This window comes from Physeter macrocephalus, chromosome 19, assembly GCF_002837175.3.
Source record: "Physeter macrocephalus isolate SW-GA chromosome 19, ASM283717v5, whole genome shotgun sequence".
Taxonomy (NCBI): domain Eukaryota; kingdom Metazoa; phylum Chordata; class Mammalia; order Artiodactyla; family Physeteridae; genus Physeter; species Physeter macrocephalus.
This window is the reverse complement of record NC_041232.1, coordinates 530,158-549,678: the sequence shown is the minus strand read 5'-3', so window position 1 is coordinate 549,678 and position 19,521 is coordinate 530,158. Positions and strand designations below refer to the sequence as shown.

At 44.1% G+C, this 19,521-nt stretch overlaps 1 protein-coding gene across 4 annotated transcripts in view; it reads left to right on the top strand.

Moving 5' to 3' along the window:
• The first annotated feature begins 5,899 nt into the window (after window positions 1–5,899).
• The window catches only part of PTPN2 (protein tyrosine phosphatase non-receptor type 2), a 94,205-nt gene continuing 80,583 nt past the window's right edge, over window positions 5,900–19,521 (top strand). For all 4 annotated transcript variants that reach the window (XR_008615898.1, XM_024120527.2, XM_024120528.3 and 1 more), the window contains exon 1: window positions 5,900–6,076. Coding sequence is in view for 3 of the 4 variants with exons in the window: in XM_024120527.2 (XP_023976295.1) it covers window positions 5,915–6,076 (162 nt within the window). In the remaining variant the exon portion in view is untranslated. The remainder of the gene's footprint in view (window positions 6,077–19,521) is intronic.

Below are 19,521 nucleotides of genomic sequence, written 5' to 3'. Positions count from 1 at the left end.
GAGTGGAGCCATTCTAACATCCAAGCTCCCTGAGCTTTTCTAGTACTCTGCCAAGGAAGTTCAAACTTCAGCTCATTCACTGTGGATCATCATCCTGTCTGCGCTTCGAGAAGCTATTCTAGCAGTGATTTAGGAGTGGATGCAGGTGTCATCACAAGGACTCCCAAATCACCAAAGTGTTCCTGTATCAATAAATTGTCCTCTACCCATCCTCATACTTCCCTCCTTCTCCATTCAACACCTTAAAATTTACAATTGCCCATTTTCTTCTCCTTTCTATTGGTGCATGTGAGCCAGGCCTTACAATTCTTTTGATTGTATAAGCTTTCTTCCTGAAGTATGAACTGTTTTTCCCAACTCAAGCTGCGCTGAGAGTGGACCCTGATTATCAGTCAAGAGGCAACACGTGGTGCAGGGTAAATCTGGAGAAGTAGAAGCACCATTTTGGGACACCTCTTCAGGCGAATCTAGCGAGAATGGGGGGTGTGCCTGGAGGGTCCAAAAGATCTGGGGTCGCAAGATTCTCAGGGTCATCCACCCAAATATTTCTTGTGTCTCTGATTTTGATGATGAGAACTTTTATGGCCATGCATTTATTCCCCTTTGCATCTCTGTTTTCATTACAACAGGTTTGGTGCCTGATTTTCATCTAGCACATTCTTGGGACTAAGGAGCTGTCTCCTTGAACATGGCCATAGGGGCTCCGCTGCCTCCACGACTCGACTCGAGTTGATAGATGGTGATCAAAACCTGTCTTTTACTTTGTTCAAGTCTTCCAAAGCATTTGACAAAGTCCAGCCACCTCCAGTATCTTTATCCATTTAGGTGCTAGAGCCACCATGCAGCCCCATGTTTCATCCTCCCACCTGCACCTCATCCCAAGCACCGCAGGTGAGATGCTTAGTAATTGTGATGTTACCGCCAGCCACTCACCTCCAGCAATGTGTTCCGGATTGCTGTGTGCCACGGCTCCAAAATCCCATCCAGAAAGTCTGTTTCTAGGACCACTTCTGAGACTAAATATCTTAGCTGGAATCCCTGAAAGCAGAGGCTGAGACAAAGGCTCATGTGCAGGAATCTGGGAAAGTGCTTCTAGGGGGCAATGGTATAGGATGGGGGTGTGGAACAGGTAAGGAGACAACGCTGACAGGAGGATGCCTTATCATGTTGGCCACCACTAGGTACAAATGCTGCTCATCCCCACTGGGGCCCTACAAGAAACCTTAAGAAATGTATCTCAGGACCGTGTGCCTGAGGGTGAAAGAAGAAATCATCATTGGTCAAGAGTGACTCCACCCGTGCTAACTTCCCTGAGCTTCTGAGTTAGGCGTGTTTGGGGGAATAGTGGGTTCTTTAGGGTGTGCCATGCGTCAGCATCAGAGAAACCCCAGGGCAAGAAGGGAGAGGTGCTCAAAGATAGAATTCATACTGCTATGACGCTGAGTGCACCTGATTAAGATCTGGGGATTTGAATGTGTTTTGCATAGCAAAAACATACTTCATAAACAATTTTTAATAAAAAAATATTAATTAAAACTGTGTAGAGCCTCTGTCCCACCTGGCAGAAAAAGCTTTTTGCAACAACAATTCCTTTGTGTTTTTATATTAACTTTGTTGTAATTCAAGTGTAAATTGCAGCCCAATTTACACACAAGCATAAAATAATAGGAAGTGGGGAGCAGCTGTAGATAAACAAAAAGCAAAAGGAAAAAAATTCAGTGCATTCAAATATGCTAAGTTTCTTAAGAATAATGATAATTGCTAATGTTACTAGGGATGTGGGTAAACTCATATAGTTTTAGATGTCTACCTGTAGTATACATTGGTTTTCTTCCTTCATAAAGCAATTTAGTATTGCATTTCAAAAGCTACAAAAATATCTTTAGTAGATTCTCTAAGTGCCCTGCCCATATCCCCTCAACAGCCACCTGTACTCTTAGAGACTATTTTCTGCTTAAAGATGTTCTGGCCATGGGAACTGTCCATTTGGGCTGCTATAATCAAAATCCCATAGATGTGCTGGCTCAAGCATTTATTTCTCACAGTTCTGGAGGCTGGGAAGTCCAAGATCAAATGCCAGCAGATGTAGTGCCTAATGAGAGCCAGCTTCCTGGCTCATAGATGGCTGTCTTTTGTCTTCTCGCCGTTTCCCCCTGTGCGGCAGTAAAGGAGCACCAGAACTCGCTGAGGTTTCTTCTAATGAGGCTCCACCGTTGTGATGAAATTGCCTCCCAAAAGTCCCACCTCCATTTCAACATGTGAATCAGGGGGAGAAGTAGACACGCATCCACAGCAGGAACACGCTCAGCTTACACCAGGGCAAGCTGGAGTGCCAGAGCACCAAGAGCCTCTAGAAGCTTTCTTCAAACCATGACAAGTGGGGAGTTGGTGGTAACACCCCAGCTTCCTTGCTTTTCGGTTTGGATAGCTCAGCAGTAGTTCTGGACTTCCTCTTGGAGCTCTCCAGGGGAACCAGGTCCAGTTGCCTACAGCAGTAACGGCTTGTTAACAAACCCTTTACAGCTTCCTTCCTTCCTGTTCCTGCCTCCCTTCCACACTCTTTCACCAGGGTTTCCTGGCATCACCTCCCACATAACATACTTGCACTCAAATCTCCTTCTCAGGGCTTGCTTCTGGGAAAATCTAAATGGAGATAACAGTGATACCTTTTTGCCCAATAATTCCACTTCTGGGTATTTATCCAAAGGAAATAATCCTTAAAAAGGAGGGAGGAGTTATATCCAAAAAGGATATTGCAGCATTTTTATATGGCAGGAAAATTGGAACAATCTAAATGTCCAACAGAGATCCATTCAGTCACATTTGTTTTTCATCTACTGTATTACAGGCACTATGCTGGACTTGGGATTCCCAAATGGAACAGCATACAGTTAGATGGGACAGGAGACAAGGCAGGAAGATGATGAAACCTCAACTAAGGGAGCAGCAGGGGGGACACAGTGGAGCAGAGAGAGAGTCCTTAGAAGGAAGAATCAACAGAATCAAGTGACCTGTTAGAAACAGAAGAGAAAGGATGGGGAGACGGTGAGGATATCATCCAGGTTTGTGGCTTGGGTAAATGGGTGATGGGAGAGAGAATGCAGAAAAAGAAGCAGGTCTCAACAATAAGGTCTTGAATCCAGATTTGAATAAGTTGAGTTTGAGAAGCTTTACTAGATTGCTTCAACATTATTTAATGTCTGTGGACCCTCATGCCACTTGACTATACAAGCCAGGCTCCGGGACTCCTGTCTGCATGAACTTTCATTCAAAAGAAACAAAAATCCAACTACACTAGCTTTGAAGAATATTTTAGATCTTTCTTATCAGTTTTCTTCAAGTCTTGTTCCAGGAGTTTTCACAGGATATACCCCAGAAACATCCCAGAAATCCTCTGTAGACATTGCTCCTTCTTCTCAAATTTCCTGTGGTCATAAAAATACCTCCTAATTGTCTCCGAAACAGTAATTCTCCTACCACTGTGCTTCTCTCTCCGTTCATTTCCTCCTCTGCTCTCTGCCCCTCCCATGTGTCTCACAACTGAAAGATACCATCAGGAGCACCAACCGCTGGAGGCCATGCTGAGCCTCTCTAGGGAGACTGGAGGGTCCAGGGCAACCCGTCTCCCCCATGGAATGAGGTAGACGGTGCCACGTGGGGAATGTAGTTCATCTCTGTTCATTTCATGGCTCGCAGTCAATGCAGATGCTGCTGGGGTGAGAACCACTGCCTTAGAACCCTAGCTGCTCGCAGCAAACTAGGACAAACCGTTAGAGGGCTAGCGCTGCTCCCCCAACTGGGGGTTGACAAGTGAGTTCCTGAAGGATGGTGTGCATCTGGTGACAAGAACTGTTGCTTTGAGATCAAGATTTGATGAGGTGATTGATGCTAAGAATCATGGGGTATCCCAGGAGATACCGTGCCTTTAATTTAAATAATCAGTTTCAAGGACAGAACTTCAGAAACCAGGACAATTAGATTGTGGGGCACTTCTGGAGGGAGATCTTATATATTCCTTAATTACACTCTGTAAGTAGAAACGCTGATTGGCTGCTTAATTTTCTTTATTACAGTTTCTTCTTGCTCCCACAGCTTACTGGTTTTTTCTGATCAGTGTTTTCATTATTTTATGTGTGTAAGGACACTTTTTTCCCCAAGTATTTTAAAACTCTCATGTAGCTCTGTTCCACAGAACTTCGATGATTTGTATGCTCTGCAATACTTTAGCCACTAGCTCATGTGGCTATTGAGCATTTGAAATGTGGCTAATTCAACTGAGGAACTGAATTCTCAATTTCTGTTAAAGAAAAAAATTATTCCTGACACTTGTAGAAGATGATGAGGTAAGGAAGACTTTATTCAAGGTGTGTGTGGGTTGACTACTGTGACAGGTATAGGGACAATGGCAATGGGTCTTGTAGTCGGGGAGAGATTGGGCTCAACTCCAAATTCAGAATGGGAAGTGGGAATTTATAGCCAAGCTGGGGGACGGGGTGGGGGTCAGTGGATGGAAAATTACTAAGAGGTGTTAAAAAACGAAATTCAACTGAGTAAAATTTAAAGATCTTATTGGCTTTATAAAACGATTCATGTATTGGGCAGATGGACAGGAGCTCCAAGAAGCTACACAAAACGAAAGACTTACAGGCAGTAGGGAGTTGGAACAAGGGAGTTATCCCAGGCAGAGAAGTGAACTGGTTACTGCAGGGTCGAGGGCAGGGGTCTATCAGGCAGATCACCTAACCAGTGGTGATTAGTGATTCTTGCTTTAAGTTCCATTTCTGGGAGAGCTGAAACTACCATCAAGTTTAGGTTTGGTGACACGGGGCTTCCCAAGCGACTTCATTTTGGGTCTGTAGTCTTGTTTTTAACAGAGGAAGCACTGGGGGGTTCTGGGTAAGCCTAATACGATTCTAGCTGAAGGCAGGCCACGGATATCAGATGTCACCCCGGGGGATGGCAGAAGATGCGGAACCTGGTTAAATATCAAGAGTGATCAGGGACTTCCCTGGTGGTCCAGGGGATAAGACTCCGTGCTTCCACTGCAGGGGGTGCAGGTTCGATTCCTGGTCCAGGGAGGTTCTGCATGCCCTGAGGTGTGGCCAAAAAAAAAAAAAAAGAAAGAAAAAAAAAAATTAAGAGTAACCAGGTACTGAGAATGGGGGATTCTGGCTAACTGACTTACCAGCAGGATTCTTGCTAAAATTCGACAATGCAGAGAGAAACAAGGCAGCCCAAAAGTTGAGACTTAGCTGAAAAAGGGCTCAGAGGATCCTGAGTAGAGTTTGGTCAAGGAGAGAATCTTTGTCATTTCATTTAATTTTAATTAAAATTTAAATTTTAGTGTTGGACAGCACACTAACGTTTTTCTAACCCTTCACATTTCTTACTGAAGATGATAAGGTGTCCTAAGCACATGAGTTTCCCTATGTGAAGCGAGATGATTTCCATAATCAGCACGTTTTTTTGGTAACAGACAATTTGCTCTTTTTACAGGTAACACTAACTTTTAAGTTGTGTAACGTTCACTTAACAAGCTGTAGTCTCCAACCTCCAGGAGAGGTTGCTTCTCCTTTTGCTGCAGCGGTTTATTTGGCACAAAACCAGCGGCCGGCCAGGAGCGGGAATCAGTCCTGGTTTACATTTTCCGGGAAAACAAAGTGGGGCACAGGCCGCTAAACTAACCTAGAGGACAGTCAAAATAAAAATCAAACCCCAAAGCACTCAACTGTCTGCTCTCCTCGGAGCCCGGCCTCTGGCGCCGCCAAGCCCCGCCCCCTCCACCTGGGCACCGCCTGGGCCACGCCTCCCCCGCTGCCCCGCCCCGCGCGGCGCAGCCGGCGCGCGACGTCACGAACCAGGTACTTTCCCTGCGGCCGGGGCGGCGTGGGGGCGTGGCGGGCGTGGAGCACGCATGCGCGGCAGCGGCTGCGCGCTGCCCGGATCGTGCGGGGCCCGAGCCTCTCCGCCGGCGCAGGCTCCCTCGCGCCAGCTTGCGGCCGCCGCCATGTCGGCCGCCATCGAGCGGGAGTTTGATGAGTTGGACGCTCAGAATCGCTGGCAGCAGCTGTACCTGGTGAGTGGCGGGCTCGCGCAGCCGCCGCCGCCCCTTCCGAGGACCTGGCTTGCGCATGCCGGCATCCACCGGTACTCGCCGCCTCAGCCGACTCCCGCTGGGGCGGAAGTGGCGGCGCGCGGGCCACCTCAGGGCGCGCGTGCGCCGCCCGGGCCTCGGCGCTCGGGCGCTCGGGGTTGGGGCGGCCGCGTGCGCGCAGGCGCAGTGGGCTCCGGGGGGCGGTGCCGGGGGGCGGGCTTGGGCTTGGACGCGACGGTATAGGGGGCGGCCAGGAGGTCAGGGGGCCGGGGGGCCGGGGGGCCGGGGAGGGTCGCGGAACCGCGGTGGGGCGGCCGGGCAGCCGCGGCCCGAGCGTCCCCGGCGTGCCGTCGCCCCCTCAGAGCTTTCTGGAAGGAGCTCGGTGAGTCAGGGTAGGCGCCGAGGGGTCGTCCGCGCCCCGGGGCCCGGCCTGAGGAGCTCGAGTCTCCGGGCGTCTTGAGGCAGCTCACAGAACGCGGGCGCCCGGCGTGATTTCTGGTCGCCTCGTGGAGACGCGCCCTGGGACGGTCTCCTGGGTCAACCACGGAGCCTTTCGATCGAGAAGAACTTCATTTTATCTCTTTTAAAGTGACCTAGTTGTCTGCTTCCTGCTGCTAATTATTGCATGTTATTTCCAGGATTGCAGTGAGTGGTTGTGAGCTAAATGCTGCTCCCGTTGTTCAGGTCGCTCTGTGTACAGTAAAACGACAGAAAAAGGGTTTTCCTGTAAATCTAGATGCTCCCGGGCTTTTCCCCTTCCCGTTTAATTAGATGACAGTTCCTCTTGCAATTATGTTCGTAATGTAACGTTTTCTTCTTGAGCACATTAACAGGATGTGTCATAAATACGCTGATTCACGTGGGTCAGAGTGTGTCAGAGAATGCTGGTAAGGACTTACCCATTTATAGAAAGTTTTAAATGCAAATTCTGGTAGGAAGCTCTAAGTGAGAGCCTGCCAGCTGTGTCTTCTCCAGTTACATTTGTTTTAGGAGAGGCTGCTGTCCCCATGTTGCGTGTGGTTTATCAAAATACAGGTTTGAGACGAGACGGTGCATGCTACAGCCTAATTCAGCTTGACATTTTGATTAAGTAGTTTGACTTTTTTTTTATCATTAATATCCATGACTATTCAGTGAAAAGTGTAATCCATCTCACCAGAAAAATTTATTTATATCCACTGAAAATTGCCTTCAGTTTCATAGAATTCAGGAAATCCTTCCATGGGCTTCTGCCTAGGAATCCTTTAGTGGGTTGGTCAAAGCTCTTATTATTATTATTTTTCCTAGTGGAAGAACAAGAGCATTTGTTTGGTCAGTACAAATCATGCAATATACACTGGTGTTTTGTTAAAGTTGATCACAAACCAGGAAAAAATGGAAAGCAAGTCCAGAAGAGTTTTGACTCTGTTTTCCTTTGACTCTAAACATCCACTCAGCCATTCTACAGATTGCGCTGTGCACCCTGCCCTGAGCCTTGGGGATTCAGCAGAGAGCCACTGACCAGGTTCCTGCTCCTGAGGCACTCACCTTCTGGGGCTTGGTCTCTTGAAGGCCTCATCACAATTCCATATTTTCATTTACTCACTTGTAACACCTTATGTGCCAATGTTAGACGGAGTTCCTGCTCTCCAGGTTCCAGCCGAGTGGAGAGTGGTAACTAGGGAAAGAGATGAAAACATGAGAGTAAGAACGCAGAAGCTCGTGTTAAGCACAGGGTGCTGTGCGTCCCCCACAGGATGCATTTGGGAGTCCTGGTGCAGCTTCCTGGAGGAGGTAGGGTCTTGCCTGAGTCTTGAAGGACAAGTCGGCCAGGGGAGGAGAATGAGGGAGGGAGAGAATTAGTGTTCAGAGGAGGAAGAGATGTGTGCAGAGACACAGCATAGAAGACCAAGAGAACTGCCAACGGCTGAGCCTGGTGCAGAGTGCGGTGTGACGTTGAGGTGCCATGGGGACAAGGCCAGACAGTAAGACGGAGCCCGTGGGCCCTTGTAGATCAGTCTGAGGACTGTGAGCTAGTTGATAGGACCCACTGTGGAATTTGATGCTTGGAAGTACCACAATCATATTCTCTTTACTTTTTAGCAAGACCATTCTAGCTGTGGGTTGAGTGTGGCTAACTGTGGGCAGCTGGTACAGGGAGGGGGGTCTTTGGGAGTCAACCTGAGGAGAGATGTTGAGCTCTTGAACTCAGGCAGTGGCCGGAAGAATGAAGGGGAGATACAGATTTGAAATGCTAAGGGGATAGATTTGTTTGGTTTTGAAACTGTTCAATTTGCTTCCTGTAAGACATCGAAATGGGAATAGTTTAATATATAAATTTGGAGTTCAGGAGAGGTCTGAGCTGTAAATGATTTTGGACATCATGAGCATGCAGATGGTATTGAGGTCCTAGATGCAGGTGAGATCACTTAGAGAAAACAGGATTTGGAAATGCTGAAAGCCAAGGACAGAGTCTTGACAGATAACAATGTTTAAGGGCATAGGTAGAGAAAGAGGAGCTTGCAAAAAGAAAGACTAGAGAGGAATAGCCATAGAAGTGGGGGGAAAATTGGTGGTGGGTGTGGAGGGAGCTGATGCTCAGCAGGCACGTGCTGCAGGGGCACCAACAAGGTCAAAACCGAAAGTGCCCGTTAAATTAATGGCTAGAAGATCAACAGATTGCTTGAAAAGAGCAAGTTGAGTGGAATACAGAAGTCAGATGTGGGATGGAGTGGGCAATGGTGGCTGAAATGAAGCATGAGTATGTGACTTCTCTACTTGAAACCTTCAGTGGTTTCCCATTGCTCACCATGTAGACTTCAAACCCCTGCCACGGCTCACAAGACCACAGGTCCTGCCTCCCCACATGACTTTCTTCCCTCTTTGTCATTGGGTTCTTCTGCTCCTTGAAATGTGCTGTCTGTCCTTCCCTTAAGGGAAGGGAAGTAGATATAGTAGTTCCCTTTGCCTGAGCACAACTTTTCTTTCCCTTTTTCTTTCCCCCTTTGCTTAACTACCTCCTCCTCATTCCTGGAGTCTCACTTCCTCAGGGTGAGGCGGTGGGAGGAGCTTCCCGGCCTTCCCTTGCAGGGTGGGATCCCCTGGTACGTACCCATAGTGTCCCATGGCCTCCCCTTTCAAGGCAGGACATTGGACGTGATACAGCAGCACAGAACTTTGAGACCACAGTTTCTGTTAAGCAAACCACTATCGTTTGAGTAGGAAAAAGTGTTACAGTGGGCTTTCTTCTTTGTAGATCACAGCAGTGGGTATATTGATGATAACGTTTGAGAAGAGTTATGCTTTTTTTTGGCTATACAAATTTGACTAGGAAAAGAAAGGTTTTGCTCCTGAGCAAAAAAGCTAAATATAACTAAGAGCTAGACTTGCTTAGCGGTGTGAGGACTTTTGCTTTATACCTTATTATTCAAAGTCTTGTAGGAAAAGTGAATGTATTATTTTGAGACTGCTACTCTGGCCCCTTACCCTTTTAAAAATTTTTTTCTTATTTATTTGTTTTTATTTTTGGCCGCATTGGGTCTTTGTTGCTGTGCGCGGGCTTTCTCTAGTTGTGGTGAGTGGGGTCTACTTTTTGTTGCGGTGTGCAGGCTTCTCATTGTCGTGGCTTCTCTTGTTGCGGAGCACGGGCTCTAGGCACGTGGGCTTCAGTAATTGTGGCACATGGGCTCAGTAGTTGTGGCTCGCAGGCTCTAGAGTGCAGGCTCAGCAGTTGTGGCACACAGGCTTAGTTGTTCCATGGCATGTGGGATCTTCCCGGGCCAGGGCTCAAACCCCTGTCCCTTGCATTGGCAGGCAGATTCTTAACCACTGCGCCACCAGGGAAGCCCTGGCCCCTTACACTTTTTACCCCCTTTGAACAGTTGCTTTTATAACATAACTTTTGAAATGGGAGGTTTCTGGGAATGAATGACTGGGTTGGAGCTGACTCTTAGTTTATCTTTTCTTGGCCTCATTAGCCTTCCTGCAGGCTGTGCCAATGCCTTGTGCAGATTCAGGCATCTAGTGGGCACTTGATATGTGTTTGCTGAACGTGACTTCCTACCACAGATGGGTGACTTGATGTGTTCACATAATTGGGGAGGGGGAAGCCTAAAGAGATTGGAGGTTGAAGAAAGAGAAGGTAAGATTTTTGGAACCAGAAACCTCAGGAAGCAGGAGCTGATGGGATCAGGAGCACACAGCAGAAGACTTGCCTTGAACGGGCATGGTTGGCAGAAATGAGATTGCTGGAAAAGTCTAATTTGTCAGAGCGACAGACTAATAACATTAATGTAGTCTGAGGTTAATTCTGGCTTTTTGAGAAATGTTCATGATTGCTTTTTGCTTTTCCTTTGTCGCTGATGATTGCTGTCTGAATCAGGCTGGGGCATTAGAAGGGCAGAGGAAAGGAATGGAGTACTGTGAGCCTTTCGGGGAAGAGAGTAAAACTGTAGGGAAATGGCAAAAGCTAAGTCATGGAATAATATTTCTAGTAAGTGGTAGCTCAGAAGGAATTTGGTTGATTAATCAGACTTATGGAACTCTTAACTGACTGGTCATTTTTCTTTCTTAGAAATTTGTAGTTCAAATATTGTCAGAGTAAGAGCAGTTTTTACCATTTGTGATTCAACTAATTTTTAGAAGTTAAATATCAAATGAACTCTATTCTTCTAGTACTTAGAGTGAGCAGCCAGTGTGGAGGATAAATCACAGCTGTCTTATTGTAAAACACTTCCCTTGCAGTGTCTGTTGCACGTTCTCCTGCCAGCCTTTAAGTTCTCAGTGCTTGCCATATTAAACTCCTTGAATTTCCTTGAGAAGCACCTGCTTTCTCACACCTTGGAGTCTTTGCACATGTTGGACATACTCTGTGCCTACCTTATTTTCTGGGAAGTGTCTCCAAGACTAGACTTTAGTTATATGCTCATTCTCTGATTCCTGAACCCTCTATATTCTTTTATTAGAGTATGAGTCACATTGTTTTATTTTTATTTTTAAAAATAAATTTATTTATTTATTTATTTTTGGCTATGTTGGGTCTTCGTTGCTGCGTGCGGGTTTTCTCTAGTTGTGGCGAGCAGTGGCTACTCTTCGTTGAGGTGCGTGGGCTTCTCATTGCGGTGGCTTCTCTTGTTGTGGAGCACAGTCTCTAGGCACGGGCTTCAGTAGCTGTGGTGGGCGTGCTTAGTTGCTCCACAGCATGTGGGATCTTTCCGGACCAGTGCTCAAACCCACGTTCCCTGAATTGGCAGGCAGATTCTTAACCACTGCGCCACCAGGGAAGTCCAGTCACATTGCTTTATAACTGTCTACTTGTCTGTCTGGCTCCTTGAGGGCTGCCTCATTTTCCTTTGTTTCCCCACCATCTGCCTGTAGGCCTGCAGTGTGTTAGATGCTCAGTTAGTATTCTCTAAACAAGAGTACTGCTCCCTTTGTAAGATGTCAGCACCTTGGTTTATTCCAACCCCTCACTCACAGCTGAGGAGACACTGTCCAGCACGAGGTTGTGACTTCTGTAAGGTTACCATATCCATTAGTGATACAGCAGGGGCCTAAATCCCGTCCTTGTGATTCTCACTGCAGCACTGTCCTGCTTGACCAGCATGACAGCCTATGTTGCTTTCTTCTTTTGATCTACTTGAGATTAATGGTACTGAGAGAATCATCTACATTTTTGACGGCAAGGAGAGAGTAGAATGTGTTATAATAGGTCGGGTCATTTTGGGACTGGAGGCCTTTAAAACAGCATCTGGGATCCATGGATCAGACTGGAAAGGGATTTTTCAAGTCCCCTGAAACTGTGCTAACTTGTGTAAATGCCCTTGGGGATGTAGTTTCTGGGGGATTCCATAGCTTTGGTCAGATTCTTTCTTTTTTAAAAAATTTATTTTATTTATTTATTTTTGGCTGCATTGGGTCTTCATTGCTGCACATGGGCTTTCTCTAGTTGTGGCGAGCGGGGGCTACTCTTCATTGCAGTGCATGGGCTTCTCATTGCGGTGGCTTCTCTTGATGCAGAGCATGGGCTCTAGGTGCGTGGGCTTCAGTAGTTGTGGCATGCTGGCTTAGTAGTTGCGGCTCACAGGCTCTAGAGTACAGTTCAGTAGTTGGGGCGCACGGGCTTAAGTTGCTCTGCAGCAAGTGGGATCTTCCTGGACCAGGGCTCGAACCCGTGTCCCCTGCATTGGCAGGCGAATTCTTAACCACTGCGCCACCAGGGAAGTACAACTTTGGTCAGATTCTTAAATGGAACTCTGATTCCTCAGAAGGTAAGAACCACTGCTTTAAGGAAAAGCAGCTGGGGGAATGATTCTCCAGTGAAGAATATAGAACTAGAAATAATACTGTTTTTGCCTTTAACAGGTTCTGTAGGTTACTGATACCTATAATCATGGAAATCCAGATAGCTTTGTTGTCCCCTACTCTTTCTAGCTTGCCTCTCGTTCAGTTTTTTGATTTTAACCAGTATCTCCAATAGCCCTTTTTGGCTTCTCCCAGATCATTAGTATCCACAAGAATTCCCTGTTCCCAGTTGGAGAACTATCACAGCTCTTGCAGTCTCCTGCGGTTCGGACACCCTGTCTGATTGCTTTTTTTTCTTACTCTGTTCACTCTTCCAAAGAGTAAACCAGAGTTATGGACAGATAAGATCTAGGAGAGCAGAATTAAAATTAACATAAGTGTGCTCTTCACTTTCTCAGATAAGCATTCATATGATTTGTTTCCCCTGGAAATTCTTATCTAGATTCTCCATGCTCTGTTCCCTGTTGGTGGTGCCATTAAAATGATTTCTTATTGGTAAACTGTTAGGGGCAGAGAATATTTAAACCAACTAGTAATTTAGAACTTTGGATAATACCCTTGGTTACTTTGGATAATAGTGACTAACCGTATACTAAGTCAATTTAGCATATAAACTTAAAACATAGCAGCTGATAACTGAGGAACAGATACAGTTCAGCAGGCTAAGTGTTAAAGTATGTAAGTTCTGACTCTGCTGTTCTGAGCGGAATAGTAAACTTTTCTGTTACATTCTTAGCTGGAATGCTGTTGTACCTTACTGGGCTGTTGTCTGAAGTGAGTGTAGTGCTATTTTAAATGTATTTAATGTAGTGCTAATTTAATGTTGTATTTATGGTACAGTAGTAGTAATGTTTCAAGAAGCTGTTTTGACTTAACAGTGAAATCCTTGCTTTTAAAGATCGTGGACACCTTTAGACACCTTTAAGATGAAACCTGTGAACAAGAGACATGACTACATACATACAATTCCCCCACATTTGGCATGTGATTTCAAGGGTATCATAGATCCCTAAGAACTGTTGAGGTTGATGACCCCCAGGAAACGTGTATCTGTGGATTTCTGGTATCTTTTTCAGTTTGGGAGGTTTGTTTGTTTTTATGTGCTCCTATTCCCTTCACAACCCAGGACTCTGATTTAATATGCTCTTTGTTCTATCACCTAGTTCATTTCGGTCATGTCACTGATCACTGATAACTTTGTGTTAAACTGCCTTCATTCCTCTAAAGAAAATCTCATACTGAATTATTTTGTTTCTTCTTTTACTGTATTCAAACAACCTTATACTCTGAAAGCTATCATTTCCTCTGACAGGTTACTTAGTAGTGCTTCCAGGAATTCTTGAGGCGGCCTGGGGTAAGATTCCCAGGGCGTGGCCCACTCCTCCTAGTCAAGGCTGGAACCTTAGACCATCCAGGTGGTCCTCCACTACAGCGGGAACTGATTTATGCCTCAACCAGTGAAAACATAGGTTCACATTTCAGATCTTAAGTTTTTATTTTTTAAAATCTCTATTACTGTAACATTGTCAGGGTGAGATAGTTATAACTCTTTATTATGATATAATATTAAATAATACTTTAGTGTTTGGTACATAGCTTTGTTCTATATAGTACACAGAAAACGTTATATCCTTGTTGTACTTTAGAATATTCTACCTTGAGCTGTTGTGAAGGAACAGTAAATAAGAATTTAGGAAATTGGAAAAGAGATATTAATTTTATAAGAAAAAAGTAGGACTTTAAGTTAATCCCAAATTGATAGTTTCTACTTGTGGGAGAAATACTGAAATTTCTTTCTTTATACTTAAGGTCCCTAAGTGAATCCTGAATTATATGATGGTTAAGTGTTCACTTTGTTTTATTAGTCAAATCTTTGTGCATATACTCTGTATAAAGATCCTGTGGATGGACACAGTGAAGTAGGAAGCTAAATATGTTGCATGTGTCAGGGTATTCAGTTGGTTATGGTTCTTCGTATTATGCCCATCGCTGGTTGGGGAGATAAGATTCCTGGTGGAATAAGTTCTGCTATGTATCACACTTCTTTTTGAGAGGCCCTCCTCTGTGAGGAAAATACTTTAATAAGAATAAAATAGGGACTTCCCCGGTGGTGCAGTGGTTGGGAATCCGCCTGCCAATGCAGGGGACATGGGTTCGAGCCCTGGTCCGGGAAGATTCCACATGCCGTGGAGCAACTAAGCCCGTGCGCCACAACTACTGAGCCTGTGTTCTAGAGCCTGCGGGCCACAACCACTGAGCCCGCGTGCCACAACTACTGAAGCCCACGCATTCTAGGGCCCGTGCTCCACAACAGAGGCCACCGCAATGAGAAGCCTGCTCACCGCAACGAAGAGTGGCCCCCGCTCGCCACAACTAGAGGGGGCCCGCGCGCAGCAACGAAGACCCAACGCAGCCAAAAATAAATGAATAAATTTATTTGAAAAAAAAGAATAAAATAGCATATCTTGACTGAACTCCTACTTTGTATCACGCAAATGCTATGTAACTCATTTGTAGGTGGCTACAAATGAGATTCAACGTTTCCACATTTATAGTGCAGTTAAAGTAGATCCAGATAGGAGTCCAGGACTGAATTTTAGAGCTTGTGTGTATTGTTTTTTTTTTTAATTAATTAATTTATTTATTTTTGGCTGCATTGGGTCTTCCTTGCTGTGCTCAGGCTTTTTCTAGTTGCAGCGAGCGAGGGCTACTCTTTGTTGTGGTGCGTGGTCTTCTCATTGTGGTGGCTTCTCTTGTTGCGGAGCACGGGCTCTAGGTGCACAGGCTTCAGTAAGTTTTTATTTTTTAAAATCTCTATTACTGTAACATTGTCAGGGTGAGATAGTTATAACTCTTTATTATGATATAATATTAAATAATACTTTAGTGTTTGGTACATAGCTTTGTTCTATATAGTACACAGAAAACGTTATATCCTTGTTGTACTTTAGAATATTCTACCTTGAGCTGTTGTGAAGGAACAGTAAATAAGAATTTAGGAAATTGGAAAAGAGATATTAATTTTATAAGAAAAAAGTAGGACTTTAAGTTAATCCCAAATTGATAGTTTCTACTTGTGGGAGAAATACTGAAATTTCTTTCTTTATACTTAAGGTCCCTAAGTGAATCCTGAATTATATGATGGTTAAGTGTTCACTTTGTTTTATTAGTCAAATCTTTGTGCATATACTCTGTATAAAGATCCTGTGGATGGACACAGTGAAGTAGGAAGCTAAATATGTTGCATGTGTCAGGGTATTCAGTTGGTTATGGTTCTTCGTATTATGCCCATCGCTGGTTGGGGAGATAAGATTCCTGGTGGAATAAGTTCTGCTATGTATCACACTTCTTTTTGAGAGGCCCTCCTCTGTGAGGAAAATACTTTAATAAGAATAAAATAGGGACTTCCCCGGTGGTGCAGTGGTTGGGAATCCGCCTGCCAATGCAGGGGACATGGGTTCGAGCCCTGGTCCGGGAAGATTCCACATGCCGTGGAGCAACTAAGCCCGTGCGCCACAACTACTGAGCCTGTGTTCTAGAGCCTGCGGGCCACAACCACTGAGCCCGCGTGCCACAACTACTGAAGCCCACGCATTCTAGGGCCCGTGCTCCACAACAGAGGCCACCGCAATGAGAAGCCTGCTCACCGCAACGAAGAGTGGCCCCCGCTCGCCACAACTAGAGGGGGCCCGCGCGCAGCAACGAAGACCCAACGCAGCCAAAAATAAATGAATAAATTTATTTGAAAAAAAAGAATAAAATAGCATATCTTGACTGAACTCCTACTTTGTATCACGCAGATGCTATGTAACTCATTTGTAGGTGGCTACAAATGAGATTCAACGTTTCCACATTTATAGTGCAGTTAAAGTAGATCCAGATAGGAGTCCAGGACTGAATTTTAGAGCTTGTGTGTATTGTTTTTTTTTTTAATTAATTAATTTATTTATTTTTGGCTGCATTGGGTCTTCCTTGCTGTGCTCAGGCTTTTTCTAGTTGCAGCGAGCGAGGGCTACTCTTTGTTGTGGTGCGTGGTCTTCTCATTGTGGTGGCTTCTCTTGTTGCGGAGCACGGGCTCTAGGTGCACAGGCTTCAGTAGTTGTGGCACGTGGGCTCAGCAGTTGTGGCGCACAGGCTCTAGAGCGCAGGCTCAATAGTTGTGGTGCACGGGCTTAGTTGCTCCACGGCATGTAGGATCTTCCCGGACCAGGGCTCAAACCCGTGTCCCCAGCATTGGCAGGCAGATTCTTAACCACTGCACCACCAGGGAACTCCCAGAGCTTGTGGTTTAATACATAAATAAGTAAATAATTTGGTTAGGATTACATGAACATGGCAAAAATGAGAACAGTACAGGAGGGTGTGTACTGGAAAAGTAAGTCACTTCCCCCTTGCTCCGTCATTCCTTCCCTGTAGGTGATCAGTCTCCTCTCTCCCTTCTCAATCCCTCTCTCTCTATCCAACCCCTGTGAAACAAACAGCATACTGTTTTGCACCTTGCTTTTTTCACTTATATTTTGAAAATCCATCCTTTTAGATCTCATGTGTTCATTTTAACAGTTGCACGGTATTCATTATTTAAGCACTCATCTATAATGGACATGTGGGTTATTTCTAGTCTTTAGCTATGGTAAGCAATGCTGCAGTGAATAACCTTCCAAAGAAGTTGTACATGTCCATCAATAAATAGTATAAGAAAGTGCCTGTTTCCCTACACCTTTACCTAGTTTTTTAATCTTTGTCTGATAGGTGGAAAAGGGTCTTACTGTTGTTATATTTTGCAATTCTCTTATTGTGAATGAAATTAAACAGTTTTTATTTTAAAAAGTCATTTGTATTTCCTTTCTCTTTCTGATATGTAAGAGCTCTTTACATATTAAGGAGGTTAAGCGTTTGTCATATATTATAAATACTTTTTCAAGTTACGGATTATCTTTTGACCTCGTTTATGATCGTTTTTCATGTAGAAATTTTAAATATTTATGAAATCAGATTTATCAGCCTTTCTAAGTTTTTGTGCCATGGCTCAGAGAGAGCTTCTCTATGATTACAAAATATTTTCTCCAGTGTTTTTCAACAGTTTTATGGTTTTATTTCTGCTTAAATCGTTGCTCAACCAGGGCTTGATTTTGGTATAAGGAATGAGGTAGACACCCAATTAAATTGTTTTTGTGGTAAAAAATGAGTAACAATTTGCCATGTCAATCATTTTAAATTATACAATGTAACGACTTTTAAATTTTATTTATTTATTTATTTTATACAGCAGGTTATTAGTTACTTATTTTATACATTTTAGTGTATATGTGTCAATCCCAATCTCCCACTTCATCCCACAACCACCACCACCACCATCCCTACCCCGCTTTCCCCCCATGGTGTCCATAGGTTTGTTCTCTACATCTTTGTCTCTGTTTCTCCCTTTCAAACCAGTTCATCTGTACCATTTTTCTAGATTCCACATATTTGCGTTAATATATGTTTTTCTCTTTCTGACCTACTTCACTCTATATGACAGTCTCTGGGTCTATCCACGTCTCTACAAATGACCCAATTTCGTTCCTTTTTATGGCTGAGTAATATTCTGCTGTACCACATCTTCTTTATCCATTCATCTGTCGATGGGCATTTAGCTTGCTTCCATGACCTGGCTATTGTAAATAGTGCCGCAATGAACATTGGGGTGCATGTATCTAATAATTAGAGATGTTGAGCAGCTTTTCATGTGCCTCTTGGCCATCTATATGTCTTCTTTGGAGAGATGGCTGTTTAGGTCTTCTGTCCATTTTTTGATTGGGTTGTTTGTTTTTTTTCTAATTGAGCTGCATGAGCTGTTTCTATATTTTGGAGATTAATCCTTTGTCCATTGATTCGTTTGCAAATATTTTCTCCCATTCTGAGGGTTGTCTTTTTGTCTTGTTGATAGTTTCCTTTGCTGTGCAAAAGCTTTTGAATTTCTTTAGGTTTCATTTGTTTATTTTTGTTTTTATTTTCATTACTCTAGGAGGTGGGTCAAAAAAGATCTTGCTATGATTTTTGTCAAAGAGTGTTCTTCCTATGTTTTCCTCTGAGAGTTTTATAGTGTCCAGTCTTACATTTAGCTCTTTAATCCATTTTGCGTTTGTTTTTCTGTATAGAGTTAGGTAGTGTTCTAATTTCATTCTTTTACATGTAGCTGTCCAGTTTTCCCAGCACCACTTATTGAAGACATTATCTTTTCTCCATAGTATATCCTTGCATCCTTTGTCATAGATTGGTTGACCATAGGTGCATGGGTTTATCTCTGGGCTTTCTATCCGGTTCCATTGTTCTGTATTTCTGTTTTTGTCCCAGTACCATATTGTCTTGATTACTGTATCTTTGTAGTATTGTCTGAAGTCAGGGAGTCTCATTCCTCCAGCTCCTTTATTTCCCCTGAAGCCTGCTTTGGCTATTCGGGGTCTTTTGTGTCTCCATACAAATTTTAAGACTTTTTGTTCTCGTTCTGTAGAAAATGCCATCGGTAATTTGATAAGGATTGTGTTGACTATGTAGACTGCTTTGGGTAGTGTAGTCATTTTCACATTATTGATTCTTACAATCCAAGAACATGGTATATCTCTCCATCTGTTTATGTAAACTTGGATTTCTTTCATCAGTGTCTTATAGCTTTCTGAGTACAGGTCTTTTACCTGCTTAGGTAGGTTTATTCCTAGGTATTTTATTCTTTTTGTTGCAGTGGTGAATGGGATTGTTTCCTTAATTTCTTTTTCTGGTCTTTCGTTTTTAGTGTATAGGAATGCAAGAGATTTCTGTGAATTAATTTTGTATCTTGCAACTTTACCAAATTCATTGATTAGGTCTAGTAGTTTTCTCTTGGCATCTTTAGGGTTATCTATGTATAGTGTGTCATCTGCAAACACTGTTTTACTTTTTTTCCAATTTGTATCCCTTTTATTTCTTTTTCTTCTCTGATTGCAGTGGCTAGGACATCCCAAACTATGTTGAATAATAGTGGCGAGAGTGGACATCCTTGTCTTGTTCCTGATCTTAGAGGAAATGCTTTCAGTTTTTCACCATTGAGAATGATGTTTGCTTTGGGTTTGTCATATATGGCCTTTATTATGTTGGGGTAGGTTCCCTCTATGCCCATTTTCTGGAGAGTT